At 36.3% G+C, this 18,839-nt stretch overlaps 1 protein-coding gene across 1 annotated transcript in view; it reads right to left on the bottom strand.

Moving 5' to 3' along the window:
• Positions 1 to 18,839, bottom strand: part of LOC123746715 (dynein heavy chain, cytoplasmic-like) — a 76,237-nt gene that overhangs the window by 45,207 nt on the left and 12,191 nt on the right. The window contains 14 exon segments of the mRNA XM_069316779.1: positions 112 to 1,391; positions 1,797 to 1,998; positions 2,361 to 2,569; positions 3,884 to 4,036; positions 4,361 to 4,513; positions 5,955 to 6,134; positions 9,714 to 9,797; positions 9,942 to 10,013; positions 11,528 to 11,578; positions 12,325 to 12,459; positions 14,355 to 14,486; positions 17,181 to 17,423; positions 17,577 to 17,765; positions 18,261 to 18,377. Of these exon segments, the coding sequence (XP_069172880.1) occupies positions 112 to 1,391; positions 1,797 to 1,998; positions 2,361 to 2,569; positions 3,884 to 4,036; positions 4,361 to 4,513; positions 5,955 to 6,134; positions 9,714 to 9,797; positions 9,942 to 10,013; positions 11,528 to 11,578; positions 12,325 to 12,459; positions 14,355 to 14,486; positions 17,181 to 17,423; positions 17,577 to 17,765; positions 18,261 to 18,377 (3,200 nt within the window).

Genomic DNA, 18,839 nt, shown 5'->3' on the forward strand with positions numbered 1-18,839 from the left:
AAAAAGTAAATCAAGAGTAATAGAAATTCATATACACAAGTCATTTTCAACATTACAGTACTAGTACTATATCCTGAAGACCAAAGTAAGGCATTCATTATGTAAACTTACCTAATACTGCCAAAGCGTGATGTCTCCACTGGCAAGAGAGCTTTGATGTCTGAAGAACCAGAGAAGATGCCTTCAAGATATACCCAGCGTCGCTGAACATCAATCCACACGTCAAACACCGCATTAATGCGATTAAGCTTTTCTTCCCAAGTGAGTGCTTCTTCCTCAAACTCTCTGTAGTATGGAGACAGTTTCATGGCCGCCACAGAATTGATGTGTTCCTTGACTTTGTTGAAGAGGTCATCCCAGCCTCGAATAAGTTTGCACTTATTCTGGTAGTTGATGAGGTCTAGCTCATAACTCTGCCATGATTCCCGCACTTGCTTCAGGAACTCTTCTAAGGCCATTTCTCCTTGAGCAGTGATGATCACATTCTTGATGACAGGTTCATTCTTCATTAGGTCAACATCCCACACTTGGCCCAAAGTAAGGTCACTCAACACCCAGTTGACATGCAACTGCTTCATCAATGTCTTCCAATGCCGCTCCTTGAGAGCATCACTCTTCAACTCTACAATGGTCATGTTCACCTTGGTGTAACCCTGCAAAAGCCTCTTTACAAACTCGTAGCTTGAATACTGACGCAACCTAGCAGGCAAGTCCTTCAACTGAGTCAGCAAGTGATCTAGCTGGGCCCGAAGCTTACGAGGTTGTACCGACAGCCAAGGCTTCTCCTTCATTTCGTCAATCTGCTCCCATATCTTGGCCAGCTCGGCCCAGACACCTTTCAGGTCTTGGAGTTCCTCAAATGCCACTGTCATTCTGTCTTCAGATGTATTAAGAGCACCTGGCTCTTGTAGTTCCAAAGCTTCCTTAGCCTTGGCAACATTGTCACGATCATCCTTCAGTCGTGTAAACTTGCTTTCATACAACGTGAGACGTTGCAGAGCTTCATCGGGTCGCAAGTGTCCTTCTACGGGCTTTCCGTGCTCCCAGTCTCCCAGGAAATCATTTGTTCTCGATTCCACAGCTTTGTCCTCGGCAACAATCTTAAGCTGCAACGAAGCCACCTGTGTCTGAATGCTCGAATCTTTACGTCTGATGATCTCATTAAAGGCACCCCATTCACCCTCAATGTTGTCAACATGAAGCCACTGGTTTGGGAACTGGAATCTTTGGCGCTCCAAGATGCGCTGACCCTCTTTGTACATGTCAACATGCTTCTCCCAAGATTTCATCTTGCGTTTCAGTGACTGTACATAGGTAATGAGTGTCACAGCATCAGAGGTACTAGCGGCATCAATACTCTGTTGTTCTAATTCACTTCGGCTCTTTGATACCTGTAAGAAGTCAGGATGTTACGGTAGAATAAAATTAATGTACATACTTTCCATAAATACTAATTCATGTTTTAATGACATTCTATTAAAATTTGAAATATTTACAAATATAAAAATCTACATTTATTCACATTAGTTTTCAAGTAATTTTAAGCACAAAATTCACGTCACCCAAAATGTTATCAACATTATTGCAATATCAATACAGCATTGTAATTACTGTATAGTAGTAATAATATCAAACTGAAAAATATGACTATGCAAAATACTGATGCAAACAATGCACGATATTGATGCATAATAAATATTTTACATGAACCACAATCATTCCTATTTTAAGAAAATCACGAAGCATAACACCGAGTAATACAACACAAAAGAGTAAACAAAGTTATACTTCCTTACTTGAGCATGGAAGTGTGTCATCTCTTGACCAAGTAGTTGACCAAACTTGCTGAGGACATCCTTATGCCACGAGTCATACTTCAGAGACACCTTGCTCTGAACTTTGGTGTAGTCCACCACAATGGGACCAAAGCTGCGTCGTGTATCCGAAGTATCGAAGGTTGTTCGGCACTGTTTGATGTCTTGCAAGAGCTTCATCCACCTGTGACCAAACATTTACACTAAGGTCAGGAATCATTATTTCTTTCATTTAAATTACTTAAACAATTACATAAAATAAAATTCTCTATTTCAGAACTATCATAGACCTATTTCTGAATATAAAAAACCTTTGCTAATGTATATAAAACATGTACAAAATTATTAAAATCTTTTCCCCCATTTCCTGTTAATATGATGGCTCACCCTTGAGCAGTGTTTCCTGCACAGTATATACCTGGCTCTTTACCCAATACAATCAACCAGTTGATTGACGGTTGAGAGGCGGGACCAAAGAGCCAAAGCTCAACCCCCACAAGCACAAATAAGCAAGTACATCTGTTGAAACCAAATCCCAAAACTAACTTTGCAACATCATCTCCAAGCTGTCCATAGAGGTGGTCAGGCTGCAAATCCCAGAGAGCTTGATACTGAAGCCACTCCTTCACGTAGTTGGACACCTCAAACACCACCATGTCTACAGCGCGATAAGCAGCCTTTATGTAGACGTGTTCATCAGGAAGCTTAATGAGCAAATTCCTGTACACCTGAGCAGTTGGACGATCTAAGCCAACCTGTGAACAATCCAGTCAACATTATCCCAACGTATCCAGCAACTATACAATGTATGCTACCAATTATGCAACGAAACACTTTCACGTTATCTCGAGATGATTTCGGGGCTTTTTAGTGTCCCCGCGGCCCGGTCCTCGACCAGGCCTCCACCCCCAGGAAGCAGCCCGTGACAGCTGACTAACACCCAGGTACCTATTTTACTGCTAGGTAACAGGGGCATAGGGTGAAAAACTCTGCCCATTGTTTCTCGCCGGCGCCTGGGATCGAACCCAGGACCACAGGATCACAAGTCCAGTGTGCTGTCCGCTCGGCCGACCGGCTCCCTAAGTGTAACGTTGCCAGTGTAATATTTCTCAAGCCCCTAAATGTATAAAGGCAGGAACAGGTAGGCCAAGCGCAGAACATGAATGTTTATAACTAAGTTTGAAAACTATTTTTGTACAGACATGCTATTCTTTTACATGTACTGTTAATAATTGTTTGCTTTATTATTTGTTGATAAAACAAGGAATTGTAATTGTAATAATTATGTGCCCAACTCCTGTCACCGAGGTGTACTGGCCATCGGCATAAAAGTGGAGCTCGGAACATTATATTTGATCTACATTTTATACAAATACAGCTGTTTAATATTGTATGGAATTTTTTTATTTTTTTAAATTTAATTGCATTAACTTTTTGTCTCGCTGGAAGAGAATTTGGGCCAAGAGAAATGCAAATACAACTGAAGGATTCAGTTCTGGCCTGTAATCACTGAACAGGATGCATCACAAAACTTCAGACATAGCTAGCCCCATGTTCATGCTAAGTATAAATAAAAAAAATTCACAAAATGATATTTGAAATACAATAGTAAACTACACTTTCTAAGTGCATTAGCCCATCAAAATATGCACAAAACTATGTTCTACTATTTGAACTTTTAAAAGCACAGTATATATATTTGGCCAAAAATGGAAAAAACTGCTAGAAGGCTACTTTGCTGCATGAATGTGAATTGATTCAGTCAAGATTCACTGCAGAGAAACGAGTCTTACAAATGACTGCTATATTTTAGACGCAGAGGACTTCAGACAATCTAAAATTACCATGTAAAAAAAAAAAAAAAATAAAATCATTTAGTAAATTAATTTGTCCTAACCAAAATTGAGAAAATCTCAACAAATTTTGCATCTAATAATGCTTTGTTCTAAAGAATTAATATTGTAATACCAAAAGATATGTAACCATTCATGACCCATTAATGTAAAAAATAATGCCATGCAAAAAATAAACAAACCCTAAGCAATTTGATGTAATAATTATTCACATACCTGGTAGCGTGTGCTCTGTATACGGTTTTGGCTGGTCACAATTGCCTGCCAACTGAAAAACTGTTGCATGATTTGATAACGCGATTCTTCAATTGTCGGATGCATATACATTGTCTGGTTGGTGATACGAACTTCTTGAACAACTTGGGTAATCTGTATACAAATATATGTAACAAAATATTAAACATCTGACCAAAAATGCTCAAAGTATATAAGCAGCTTTGGTGTATTTTTGGTGTATATGTGGTAACTTTGGTTTTGAATTGATTTAAAACACTATTGAACTAAGCAGGCGATGAGTCACAATAACGTGGCTGAGGTATGTTGACCAGACCACACTCGACTGGAGAATGGTCCAGGACGGACCGAAAAGTCGTCGTCCCTTCACTTTCTAGTGTGTGGGGTCTGGTCAACACTATTGAACTAAAGCCAATATTTTTGCTCGTGAGTGAAAGCCATTTAAAAATCAAAACAAACCTTTGGATCTCCTCCGGGTTTATGAGTTGGTTTGTCTGGTGTGTCGGTGTCCATAGGAATATCAATGTCCTCATCCTTCTGTCTCTGCCCCTGTAAGGCTGACGTCCATGCCTGCATGCCGGCCTGAAGCCTTCCTGCCAACTTTTTCTCAACCTGTGTAATGTACATTTATTTACCAGGTTAAAATGATTCCCTTACATACAGTCATTTTCAAGTTCTGAAAAGTGGAAATTAACACTTCTTTCCAGGTGAAACTAATTACTTAATGCTGTCAATTTTTAATTTTACTCCAATTGCATTTTATGACAGTGGCAGATGTGAATGAATTACAATTAAAAACTCAAAACCAAACAATTTTGTTTTAAATATCTTGAGATGATTGAGATGATATGCTCAATTGCTTTTCAATTTATCAAACTTCTTTCATTATGGCAAGTGATAAATCCAAAAAATGCAATTAGAGCTCCAGTATATTAAAAATTACTATTCATATCCTCAAATTCCCAATACTCTATAGCTTCAACTGAACAAAATCTTAATTTCACCATCATATGATGGATGCCAATTATGAAACCCTGACAGCATTCCATGTCATCCTTAAGTCTTTCTATGAACCAGTTTAAAATATTTAAACTTTTCTATGCAAGAACATGCATTTTATAATGCTAACGAACCTTACAATTATTCACAGAAATAATATTAATTTTATCGTCTTGTTAATAAACCTAAACCGACTGGTTACAGATATAAAAAAATTTATGCACTAAATTTTTGCTTTTAAAGCATCTTATTTAAACAAGACCTTAAAAATCACATAATTCAATTTGGGGCAAACACATCCCCGAATAGACCCAAGTGTCTATTGTGAATGCTATTTACACAAATTACCATTATTCCAACTATCACTTTTTATTAAAATGATAGAAAGACAAATCTAAATCACTGGGAGAGATCTGTTTACAAAATATGATCTTCAGAAAGAGCACAAATTTCATTTTATTGGACACAAGCCATGTTGCTGCATTTATCTAAACATTTACACAAATTCTTTGTCAACACTTGTATTTATTCACCAAGATTTGTAAACATTTGTAATAAACATGAAAGAATGGCGGCATACACAGCCAGCGTGATGCATAAAATGAACAAATCCACATGGTTCTTTTGATCATGTTGTAGCGCAGTCGATTAAGACAGCGTCTGGGGATGCCCTCTGACGTAGGTTCGAACCCTCGTCACAGCCCTTGTGGATTTGTTCAAATATAAAACCAAGGAATTTATCAATACTAATAACATTGTATGTCATATCAGTAATTCACATGAGAAATCAAGCATGCAGAAATGAGCTGTGGCATTACTTGGGAGCAATACATCTATTTTATGAACAGAAGTGTAGACGACCGAACAATTTAAAGCACAGTAGTGGTGGTTGATGCCAAAACCATCAGCAGTCTCTCAATGTCCTATGACAAAGTTTTTAGGGATGACAGAACACCACTATCATAGCCCTCATCCTCCCACTTCACTGTATTGCGCTACAGTATTGCGTGTTTCGAAAGATATATAATACATCACACAAATTCTAAAAACCTACCTGCTCATCAAGTCGCTGCACCCAAATGTGCAAATTGGAGTACTGGTGGAGTGATAAATCATCCACAGCCTTCTGGATCTTGTTTAGAATCTCGGCAAAGGTGAAATGTGCGTACTGGCAGGTATCAAGTGACCTCACGTCAATATCCAGCTGCTCTTCCAACACTAGCAAGTCATCCACCTATGTATTAGGCGAGTAAACACACACACTGTTACTGTATATGCTGTAAAGTTTATTTTAATAATACAAACAAAGAGAATAAAGCAAATATGGAGAATGAAATGTGATAATTCTACAGCAAGGTGAAAAATAGTGAATGATGGAAACAGAATTAGGAGAATTAAAGATGGGTAGTAAGAGGGGTAGAGGCAAGCTGAATAGAAGAATAAAACAGATTGACAGCTAGAGTTGAAATAGATAATAGTGCAGGAAAGTAGAAGCAGCTGAAATAATATTAAGAACAGATGCAGGCTAGAATGCCAGTAGTTGAAATATATAATTGAATGAAAGTATAACGGTAGATATTAACAAGGTGCTAAACAAAATATAACAAGTAATACTGGACAAAAATGATACAAGTTGAAATTCAATAGAACATGTGGGTACTATTAAACAAAATTTAAAAAACGTAATCTATGGAAACACATTGAGCCAAGATGATACAAGATAAAGTATATTTAGTTGCAGTTAATTGAGGGAATCCCCAGTTCCCACAAAAAGCTTTTCTCAATGGTTAGGATGAATTGGAGGGTGGAAAAGGTGGAAGAGATGAGACAGGCGGAAGAGACGAGACAGGTGGAAGAGACGAGACAGGTGGAAGTCATGGAAATGTGGGGACATTTTTTGTGGCCAGTTATTTATTTTTAGTTTCTACTTGCTGGTAATTCCCTGCATACTGTATCTTATAGCTCTCATAATGCATCTCTTTAAAAGACAAATGCAAGTTATATGGCCACACTGTCTAACAATAAATGTTTCTACTTGCTGGTAATTCCCTGCATACTGTATCTTATAGCTCTCATAATGCATCTCTTTAAAAGACAAATGCAAGTTATATGGCCACACTGTAACAATAAATTTTAAAATAAATTTTAGGAACAAATATTTTAAGTGTTGACCAATACAATGAGGCAGCCTCCATTACAATTTACCAGCATCTACTTTTGAAATCATTACGTACAAAGAACAAAAAATATAACCACAGCTTGTGAAAAGAACAAGGAAACAAATTCAGACAGTTTAGAGCTCGAGTTCAAAGTGTTCAGTGTTTACAAACAGTGTTCACAGTGTTCACACACATTTTGCTGTCTTAACTGCAATTGTTACACACAAATTATTGTATATTGTTACTCAAACATTCTGTACAATTTTATTAATGTGTGATATTTCTTTCTAAATAAAATTAAAATTTAACAATAGCTCACATCAAAGCTTCACAACAATCCATTAATAAATAGCCCGAGTAACTTCAAGAGACGACTTCTGTATGTTGCCCACTTCCATGTCAAGTGCTTCAGTGTAGTCCTTAATGTTGATTTTTCCCATTTTAAAATCAATATTATAACCCTCAAACAATCAAGGGATCCTACTTTATTATGTCACACAGTAATTGGTTCCACAAAACAACCCTGTTAGTGAACCAGTATTTACTCAGGTCTTTCCTAAATCTAAACTTATCCAATTTATACCCATTGTTTTGTGTTCTCTTGAGTTGATACTCTGTCATTCTACACTAAACGTGTTGTGAATTTATATCCATTCTATAGTATGGTGACCAGAACTGGACTGCATATCTAAATGGGGCCTAACAAGAACAAGATTTAGCTGAACACCACCAGGTGTTTTATTATTAACACTTCGAGAAATAAATCCCAGTATCCTATTTGTCTTATTACAAACATTTATGCATTGATTTTAGTTTTAAATTTTTACTAATCAGAACTCCCAGATCACTTTCACAATGCAACTTTGCAATCTCAACACCATCCAGCTCGTATCTTGTAACTATCGTCATTACCTAGCCTAAAGACCTTACATTTGTCAGCATTAAACTGCATCTGCCAATCTTTTGATAATTTCAAAACCATATTTAGTTAATCTTGAATTGACAGCAAGTCTTTTTCCATGTTTATCTGCCTCATGATTTTCGTATATTTGGCAAATTTGCAAATATTGCTGCTCAAACAAATCTAAATCATTTATATATACTGTATTATGAATAACAGAGGTCCCAGGACAGAGCCTTGAGGCACTAACTGTTTCCTTTGATTAAGTCATGCCCTAATCCAACTTAATATAGCACCCCAATATCGAAAGTCTCTTATCTTTTTAATCGTCTCATGTGGCACTGTATCAAAAGCTTTGCTAAAGTCAAAGTACAAAACGTCACAATCCTTACCACTATCAACTGCCTCAACTATGCTGGAATAAAATTATAGCAAATTTGTTAAACATGAACGGCAATTATTAAAACCATGTTGTGAATCATTTATTAATCTGTTTTTCCTAAATAAAGACGAATGATATTTGCAATTATCGATTCAAACAACTTCCCCACAATAGACGTTAAGCTAATTGGCCAATAGTTTTATGCAAGCGATTTATCTCTTTTTAAAATTGGTACCACATTAGCAACCTTCCACAACTCTGGCACTGCCTGACTATGATTTATTAAATATGATAAACTGACTCGCAAAGCTCTTCTTTGCATGCTTTAAGCACCCTGGCAAACACTTCGTCCAGCCCTGGGGATTTGTTTGCCTTGAGTTTCACCATTTGTTTAATAACATCCTCCCTGGTAACAAACTAGTCAACCTATCCTCTTCCCCACCAACAGACTTGTTTGGCTGAAGGCATAATGTTAAGTTGCTTTTTAGTAAATACAGAGATAAAATATTTATTTAAAATACAGTACTACTATTCTCTTCGTAATTATCAGTAATCTGACCTGTCTCAGTTTTTAATGGACTTATCCTTTCCCTAATCTTTGCTCAATTTAACTTAAAAAAAAAAACTAAGATTTGTCTTTGCTTGGCCTGCAATACAAACTTCATAGTTTCTTTTTGCCCTCCTCCTCTCTTTTTTTTAACATTTCTAACCAGTTGGACGAATTCTTGTTCTAAACCGACATCCCCATTATTAATCCTTTTTTACCAGGCTCTCTTTCTACCTATAAGGTTCTTCAGATCCTTTGTTATCCATTTTGGGTCATTAGTATTCGATCTATTCAATTTGTATGGTGTACTACATTCCTGTGTGTTGCTTAGAATATTTTTATATATTACTTAAAATAATATATACATTTTATATAAATAAGTTATATTTTGAATCCACATCAAAATTCCTTCTTATGTCACCCATCACTAGGTTCATGTCTCACTCTCAAGACTGGCCCACCACCCCCATACCCAGGACTTTCCAATCTATTACACCAAAAAAATTTCTTAGCCTTTCGGAAATCTGGCACATTAACAATTTTCCCCTACAAATCTATTTCATTCTATGCTAAATCTGATTTCTTTGTGATCACTATTCCCTAGCTCATTCCACTTCGATGTCATTAATTTGTGTCTTCGTTAGTCAACACAGTCTAAAATATAATTTTCTTGCATATACAAGACTTATCAACCTACACAACCATTTTCCATTACATGTAAATCAAAACCTTATTATGACAGCTACAGACTTAATCTCAGACTTGACACTACACTACATCAAGAACATTTAATGTAACAGTATTAAAATATTTAATGAACCCACCTTCTCTTGGAAGCTGAAAACACATTCAGCAAGACGTTGAACATAGGGGTCCAATTTGTATGACTCCCACACCAATGACATGCCCTTTAAGGGAGAAAATGCTATGAAAATATACATTTCTAAAATGATTATAAATACATTATATTTCATGTAATCAGTAATTATCAACAACATAATGGTAATGAAGCTTTAAGCCATTAAAGTTCAGTGAAAAACCTACACATTTACCTCTGAAACGAGCCCCTGAACTTCCTTCCGCATCCCTGCTACAAGGAGTAATATGTTGGTCTTGTCTTCCATCTGTAATGAATACTAACGTAAAACATTTGTACAACAAAAATAAAGTGTGACCAAAATTCAAAGATTTATGAAAACTAATCAAGAAAATGTAACTAGTCTTGTTCACTACTGTTAACCATTGATGATCCTGGTATTATGAGGTCTAGTTCTGATAATTTACCTTACAGAATATTACTTTAGAATACAATTATATTCATTTTAACACACTACCCTCAGGGTTGCATGCAAAAAATGCTATGCAAAGTGTTATTTTGAAATTAAATACTGTATGCAAATCCAGTGATGCTGTAAACAAATTTCAAACATGCTAGTTAAGCATTAGCAATTAAAATTAATAACCAGACAATTCTAAGTAATCACATATTGATGTAACCGAGCTCAAACAGCATTATTCAGGGCCTGACCCAATTACTGTGCGCCATCTCTGAGCGAGCGCTAGCGAGGCTTTGTGGGGTAAATTCATAACCACACAATAAATCCAGCATGCAAGCCCCTGACAGTGTTAGTATTCCACCATGCAAATCACCTCAAATTAAGTCCATTACATCTTACACAGTCTCCAAAGATACTAGACAATTATCCTCTTCACATCATGCGCAGCCACCAAACAGTGCTCCACCAAGCTCCGTAATAGACAAGGGGGGACGAAACGACAAGGGACAAAAATTCAAATGACGTCAAAATTGATTTTGTCTGATTTACGTCAATAAATAAGCTGTCAAAGAAAATGGATTTTATTTGCATCTACAGGATTCATAGCAGATGACACCCAAACTTGTTTTTTTATATCATTAACTTGTCAAAATGTTGCACACTACTGAATACTAATTACAGACTCATCACAGCCACGGGATAATTAAGCAAGGGCAACAGCAAAAGGGAAAGCCTCAGCATGGAATAAGGAGTCATCACAAATGATATTAATAAGTTCCTAATTATTAAATTACTAAATTATATGCAAGACAAAAGCTTTGACATTTGTAAATGTGCTTTTACACACCAAGTGCCTCTCTTCGTTAGATTCCTTGACAATAGAATACCGAATCCCTCAAGGCATAAACAAAAAAAAATCTTTATATATGAAATAATAAATTTTCTGGTAATCTAGTTAATTATATATACTAAGAATCTGTGCTTATAGAGCTATAGTAAGCAGGGGAAATGAGAGTGTATATGAGGGATATTGAAGAGCAAAAATCAGTGTGGAAATACATCATAGACTATTGCCTCTACCCTCACATGACATGTCCCGACAGCTTCTGTTAAGCTACGAGTAATTCCTCTCCAACAGGCTCCTGCATGCTTATGTTTATTATTTTCTTAAAGCATTACTTAGCTCTAACAAACCGTTCATTATTCATTAAAATTGTTCATTTTATCAATACAAAATCTGTCATGTGAGGTGCAGCAAAAGGATTGGGGATAACAGTCAAGTGTTGTGATGGACGAGAGAGCGCGGTTATGGCAAGAGTTACACTGATGAAGCCACACAGATTCTGACAAGACGAACATACCAACAGGGACGCTTTGATGGCAGGGCTGTGTGGTCCACCCCGCGACAACAGCTGTGGTACCACCATAACATCAAAAATCATTACCAACAAGACAGATGTTGGTTGTCAGGATTGGCAAGTTAGTTGTATCAAACTTTATAAGATTTTCTTCATAACTAAAGTTTTGGGGAGGGGGGGAGGGGGGGGGGGTTAAATAATGCAAGGTAAATCGCTAGTAAACATATTAGGTATACCACTCCACAAGATCCTAGTCACACATTAGCATCATGGATATCTACACCTATATTTTTAAATACCCATTTATCTTACTAAATTTCAAGTCATTACAAGTAACTTTCAATAATCTAATATAATATTGAAGCACTAGATTTATATATATACTGTATATCCTTTAAAGCCATAAGCTATAACCCCTGTAAATCTATTATCTAATATATATATATATATATATATAAGAAAGCAAGAGGCCTGCCCCATGATGCAAAAAACAAAACAAAAAGCCACTTCAAATATCAACGTAAACACACTAGCCAGCATCTATTAACAGCATGAGCAAGCTGGGAAAACGGCAACACCACCACTCAAACTCACTTAAAACTACAGTATTAGACTTTACAAGTAATTATTTGAAGTGGTTTTTCTCTACACTGGAAAAAGCTTTTGAGCCTGCAGTACTCCCATTTCAAATGGTATATCAATATACAGTATTCACGTCGTCGTTTCCCAGATTCCATTCTAATTCATGAGAGTACCGCTGCTATGAGTCTTAAAACATTCAACGAAGATTATGCCCTTACCTTCTCCAATGTTCGTTCATATGTGCGGACACTCTCTATGAGGGAAATGGCAAAGGGATACAGCTGATTGGCTTGATGTGCCTTGTTGACAATAGCTAACGGCACTCTGAAGCCAAGATTCTTCAGGTTCCGAACCTAAAACAAATGCATACAATTATATTAAATATTGAAATAAAATTTATAGAGATAAAAATAGCCTCTATCATCCATGTACACACAAGGTGTGTACATGGAGCAATTATATTTTTAAGCAAATTCAGTCTGTTTAAGGACGCTATGAGCAACAGGCAAAAATGTTCAAATTTCAAGGAATTTGTATCATCTTGCAATACTGTGTGGGGTAAAAACATTCCACATCTTTCTGTTCCCAGGTGGTTCCAGATAATATTTAGGTTCAATCCAGAGATCCTAAGATTCATTTAGGTCAAACCTCTTACCTTGATTACCCAAAAGTATCAGCCCATAGAAGACCAAAAGATTAGCACTCCCACTGGAAAACTTTCAACAAATTGCATTAACATTTTCACAAAATTTAGTTTTTCATTGAACTTTCTTGGATTTGGACAGTCAAAAACCCTAGTCTTACAGGGATTCAATGGATCATGGTTGGCCAAGTATAATAAATTAAAAATGTCACATGCAGTTCAGCTTTCTCTGCACGTGATTTTCTTCCCTGCAAATCTCAATTGTTCAATTAATGAAGTACAGTGGCATCTCAATTCAACACAAAAATTCAGCGAATCTCCAGTTGGAACACTTTCCATGCCCGATTTACTTGCCAAATTTGACGAACAAGAGTTCGCTGAAGCAGGGGATGTGTGGATTTGCTTTGGATGTTGAGACCCGAGCTCATACATGGAAGCAATATTACAAGAAATAGTCAAGACTTGGGAAAGTCACTGAGCATATTTAAAACTAAACTATGTTCCCCCCCCCCAATTGCAGAGTTTTTGGTCAGTAAAATATATGGGCCCTTTATCTTTTGAAAACGAGATTTCAAGGCTTATGCATAACAAATATGCTGGATGTGGTTAAATCTTTATCAGACAGGTTCTCTTGGCAATTGCCCTTGTATGACAGCTTGAAATTATAATTTCGCTCAGTGTAATCAGCCCATAAAGCGTAGGAAATATTAGGTATGAATGGAAGCACTTAACATGGCTCCATGTAGAACAGGATACGACGGTGTCGCGTTCTGTTCTACCCCTATGGCTTCAATCACGTTTTTAAAAGATTGTCATAGTAAGTAAATAAGTAAGAGGTTTTGGGAAAGCCAATTATCACATTTAAAACCAATTTCTATGGTTCATTTTAATCGAGATGCCCCAGTTTTCGTTCAATAATATGGGTCCCTCCTCTGAAAATGAGATTTCAAAACTAGGGTATAAAATGCTAGATGTAGTTAAACCTCTCTACAGGAAGGTTCTCTTAGTAGTTGGCTTTCGTACGACAGGCTGAAATTAAAATTTCGCTCTGTGAAAACAACCCTTTGAGGGTCAAAAATATTATGGAATGAGTGATAACCAATAATATGGCTCCAATCACAGTTTTGATGGTTTTTGTAGATGGACTCAACATTACACAAAACAGTTGGAGCCTTAATTAAATTATTTACGATATTTAAAAACCAAATTCTATGGTTTGTTGTTATTCTGAGTGATCAAGGTTTCTGCTAACTCAGATATGGTCCAGTTACCTTTTCAAACAGTTTTGAGGCTGGGAATGTGAGAAATAAGCTAGATGTAATATTTTTTTTCTAGACATGTTCATTTGGTAGTGGTCTGTTGTAGGTTGAAATGAAAACTTCACTAAGGGAAATTGACCCATAAGGCATGGGAAATGCATCCTGGAGATATCTCTGGTTACAACAAATTGGGGTTGGTTCCATGTAGTTCGTTGAATTGAGGTTGGACTGTATGGCCAGCTCAGAATATAACAAAAGCATTAAACTGGCCAATGGGGCTTCAAACATTATTATTTTCTGAAATTGATGGCAGAAGCATATTTGGCATAAATTTAAATTTACTCACCTCTTTGGACAGTGTGATGATTTCTGGCAAGAAATTAACTTTTAACTTGCACTCATTTCCTTTACCGGTCTTTGATCGAAGCATTTCAATTGCAAAGATGCGGCCAGACACACCCAAATTGCGTTGCTGAACCTAAATGAAATATTACAAGACATTAATTAAACAAGAAATTATGTACAACATATGGACAATACCAACGGACAAAAGTTCATCAACTATATCGACAAGCAGCAACAACACGTAATTTAATCTTTCAATCGGAAAATTCAATCTTTTTCATTAGCAGTCATATCTGTCTACTTTCATGAATCTATTAAGCTCAAAGGTTAAATAATAATAACTATAAAAATTAAAACCTTCCATAGTATTCACAGTGAATTGTATTCATAATGTCATACAGGAAAATGTGCTATGCTCACAAGTATGAGGAAAGGGTATATTAGATGTAGATACATTACAACATTGGAACTACCCTAGATTGTTATACTAGACTTAATACTGTGCTACTTTACGCCGGTACACCAGGACGGACCGAAAAGTTGTCGTTCCTTCAATTTTCTGACGTATGGTTTGGTCATCATATTTTCAGCCCCGTTATTGCGACTCCTCGTCTGCAGTTTATATAATTATTCACGACTATGCTTTTACTTAGTATTTATGGCTTTGTTAATGTAAACATTTTAGATAATGAGAAATTTCCCCCAGGAGTTTATAATAATTATTTATTGAACGGTTAGTAACTGTTCAGTAAGGTTGGCTTGCTGCACAACCCTTGCCTATGCTGCCTTTACTTGTATAATGTGGATTTAACTAATTCATTTACCGTTAGCAGGCATTTCTTTTACCTTTCTCATTTTATTATTTACCCTAGACTCTTAACGTTTATTTAGGCCAATAACTTGAAAGTTTAAATGTTTGAAGACAGTATTAATTTTTGGAGGCAAATTGTAAGATACAAAATGACAAAACCCGGCCTACTAACTAGTGGTATTCAAGTAATTCAAAGTAAAGCATTAAGTGTAATATTACCACCACCCATAATGCTTTCCTAGGAAGTACCTCTTTCTCTGCACTTTCCATAAAGTTTGCCCCATGTCACCATCTCCATTGGAATCCATCATCCAGTCAATTTTTTTTTTTTTTTTTTTTTTTTTTTTTTTTTTTTTTTTTTTTTTTTTGAGAGATATATACAGTTGTTACATTCTTGTACAGCCATTAGTACGCGTAGCGTTTCGGGCAGGTCCCTAGAATACGATCCCCTGCCACAAAGAATCGTTTTTTCATCCAAGTACACATTTTACTGTTGCGTTAAACAGAGGCTACAGTTAAGGATTAGCGCCCAGTAAATCCTCCCCAGCCAGGATACGAACCCATGACATAGTACAATTTATCTGTGCAATAACATCACCGAGCAAGGCACCGAGCAAGCCAAGCTCCAAGCACTAGGAGCTTGGCTCCCATTGGTATCCTATTTATGACCTTAAGACTGTTGTCCTCATTATACTCTTCCAGAGCCTCCTGCTCTTAAGAGGATATTGTACGATCACTACTAACATTGTCTTGTTTTCTAGCCCAACTACTTGGGCTGGACGGGAGCAACAGTCTCGCTGCATGCAGGTCGGCGTTCAATCCCCGACCGTCCGCAAGTGGTTGGGCACCATTCTTTTCCCCCCGTCCCATCCCAAATCCTTATCCTGACTGCTTTCCAGTGCTATATAGTCGTAATAGCTTGGCACTTTCCCCCTGATACTTACCTTACCTTGTTTTCTATCATTACCATGTCCATTATATAATCCTGTGCATCCCCAATCTCTACCACAGGTTTTCTTAAATACTCGAATGCATTTTCAATAGCAATGATACTCCTTCGTATCATTTCTTTGGTAACGTTATAGCTCCTTGAATAGACAGTATCACTCTACGATTATTTTTAAATTTTAATTTATGTAGTTACAATTGTGTGGCTGCATCTCTTGTACCTTTTTTGCAATTTCAAATGCTAAGATGTCATACCATCAGCATTTGTAAACATTACTGTTCCTTATTCTATTTATACTATTGCATTATTACGGGGGGGGGGGGGATAGAGGCCACATGCAGGATAAAGGGGTTCACCATGCGTCATTTTGGAATAGAATTCGTTACTGTATATTGATAAATTGAATTTTAATACTGCCACCTCAGAAAACTTGAAATATGTAATATAACAAAATAGATAGTGTTTCTGCCCGAAACGCTATGCGTGTTAGTGGCTTTACAAGAATTTAAAAACATCAATGCTATGTACTCTCTAAAACCCAATGTACTTTCTTGTATATAAATAAATAAATAAGTAAATAATCTCAAATTAACTAATAAGCCTGTAATACTTTACTGCACTTTCTCAATTGCTATTCTAGTAGCAGATTCTCATTCTTCAAGCATCTTGCCCAAGACCACAACCACTTTTCTGATGCAATTATCCCAGGAGTCTTATTTTATTATATTTTGGCCCATGTAAGGTCTGTGTATTGCAGAGTACGAAGACCATTGAACTTTGCAGTTACTTCTCTAAATGAGAGAGATACATATATGACACTTTGCAATAATAGTAATTTAATTTCATTATTTGTTACTGTACTAATGTTTGTTAAATAATATATATTTACTATTGGCAGCATTAGATAAAATAATGTGAACTGAGCATATGTTAAATTTGTTTAAGCTTGTTAAAAACCTATACTGATAAACTGGAAAAGATTACCCATGCTGCAATTACAATTTCTTATGTATAGTTTTGATGACGAATTGACTAAACAAATCAATGCAAAACAAAGGAAAACATACCTTTCTTGCCCAGTCATCAAATATATCTTGAGTATTCAACTTCAGTCTAAAAGAATCTCCATCTCCTTTGAGTTTCTGCCCTTCAACATGGCTTTCCCAGCCCTTGCCGAGAACATCCTCTACTCGTCTCATGTAAGCAGTTAGCTGACGATCAATCTGCTTGGCCCAAATAATGGATCCAGATACAGGAGGGATGTCTCGAACATGACTCATTCGACACGATTTGCTTTGAGGATACTGGACCTAAAATGTTAACAATAATATTACTACAAACATTTCAATAAATACAATGAACTTAAAATGTATAGTAAAGTACATGAAAAAATTCAGGTTGTGCAAAACCATTAAAAATCATAAATAGACACCCTTTTATTAATAAAGTAGCATTGTACCTACCTTAAACTTTTCATGAAGGCTCTCAATGTCATCCTTCACTCGCTGAATGAGCTGTGTCTGATACTCCCTGATGGCACCTCGAATGTGTGGACGCACAAACAAGGCATTGAAACGAGAAAATATGCGGAACATCTCATTGGCATTCTTGGCTGTACCCAATTGGTCCCTCAGGCGAGCTGTGATGCGTGTCTGAATAAAATTATAAATAATTATTTAAAGCTGTAATATTATTTTCTAAATTTGCAGTTTATAAAACAAAGTACTTTATCTACCTGAATTTGTAAAGAAAACACTTAACATGGTGTATTAAAAACACAAGTCCCCTAGTACTATATGTATACTGTAGGTACGATAAATTATTTTAATTTATAACTATAAAGTATTGGAAAATATGATTATTCATTCGATTGACAGGGATGCAGTCAATAAAACAGATACAAATGAGGACAATAAATTGTAGTACTACTCTATCTCCAAGTCCTAATGCCTTGAATATATACAGCACTGTTCATATCACTTTGATTCATCAATAAAAATGCTGTTCATTATGACGAGTATAATACTAAAGGCAAGAAATGTTACATAAATATATTCATAATAATAGTTTCCATCTACAAAAAATGCTTGACAAATTCAGGGAAATATTCTGTAATAGTACACCATAATTTAACGTTTCACACTTACCTCCACACGGTCAATTCGTTCATCGTAACGCTTCAGTGCAGCCTCCCACATTTCTGTTCCCTCTTTGCTAATATCTAGTCCATCAACTTCCTTCACATTTTCGTAGGCTAGATTAACCTAAAACAACGATGACAAAGGGTAAATTTAGCTAATGGTTCTGGTGAAGGATAGGTAAAAATGTTGACAAACCTTAAATAACAAAATTTGTTATTAAAATATGTGCATTCCTTAACACTAGCTGGCACGAAGTGCTAGTTCCCTTCACTGCTTCGTAGGTCTCCTTAGAGTTACCCAAGAAGGAACTTTTTACTTGCCCAAATTACTTTTATGTTACCCAAGTAACTTTTGACCCAAAAGTTACAGAATACAGTACAATTCCTCACCTTCATGGAGGTTGGGAGGCATCAGTCAAGAAAAATACTACAGTAAAAACAAAAGAAAGGTACCCCATCCATGTGAGCTTATTCCCACACTAAATGTTTCAGCACTGCAGAGAACCAGCACCATCACACTACAGCAATACAATTGCAGCAGCAGCAATCCACTGCTTCATGTAAAGTCTAAAGTGCTTCTTTCAAA

This window comes from Procambarus clarkii, chromosome 85, assembly GCF_040958095.1.
Source record: "Procambarus clarkii isolate CNS0578487 chromosome 85, FALCON_Pclarkii_2.0, whole genome shotgun sequence".
In the NCBI taxonomy this organism is placed as follows: Eukaryota; Metazoa; Arthropoda; class Malacostraca; order Decapoda; family Cambaridae; genus Procambarus; species Procambarus clarkii.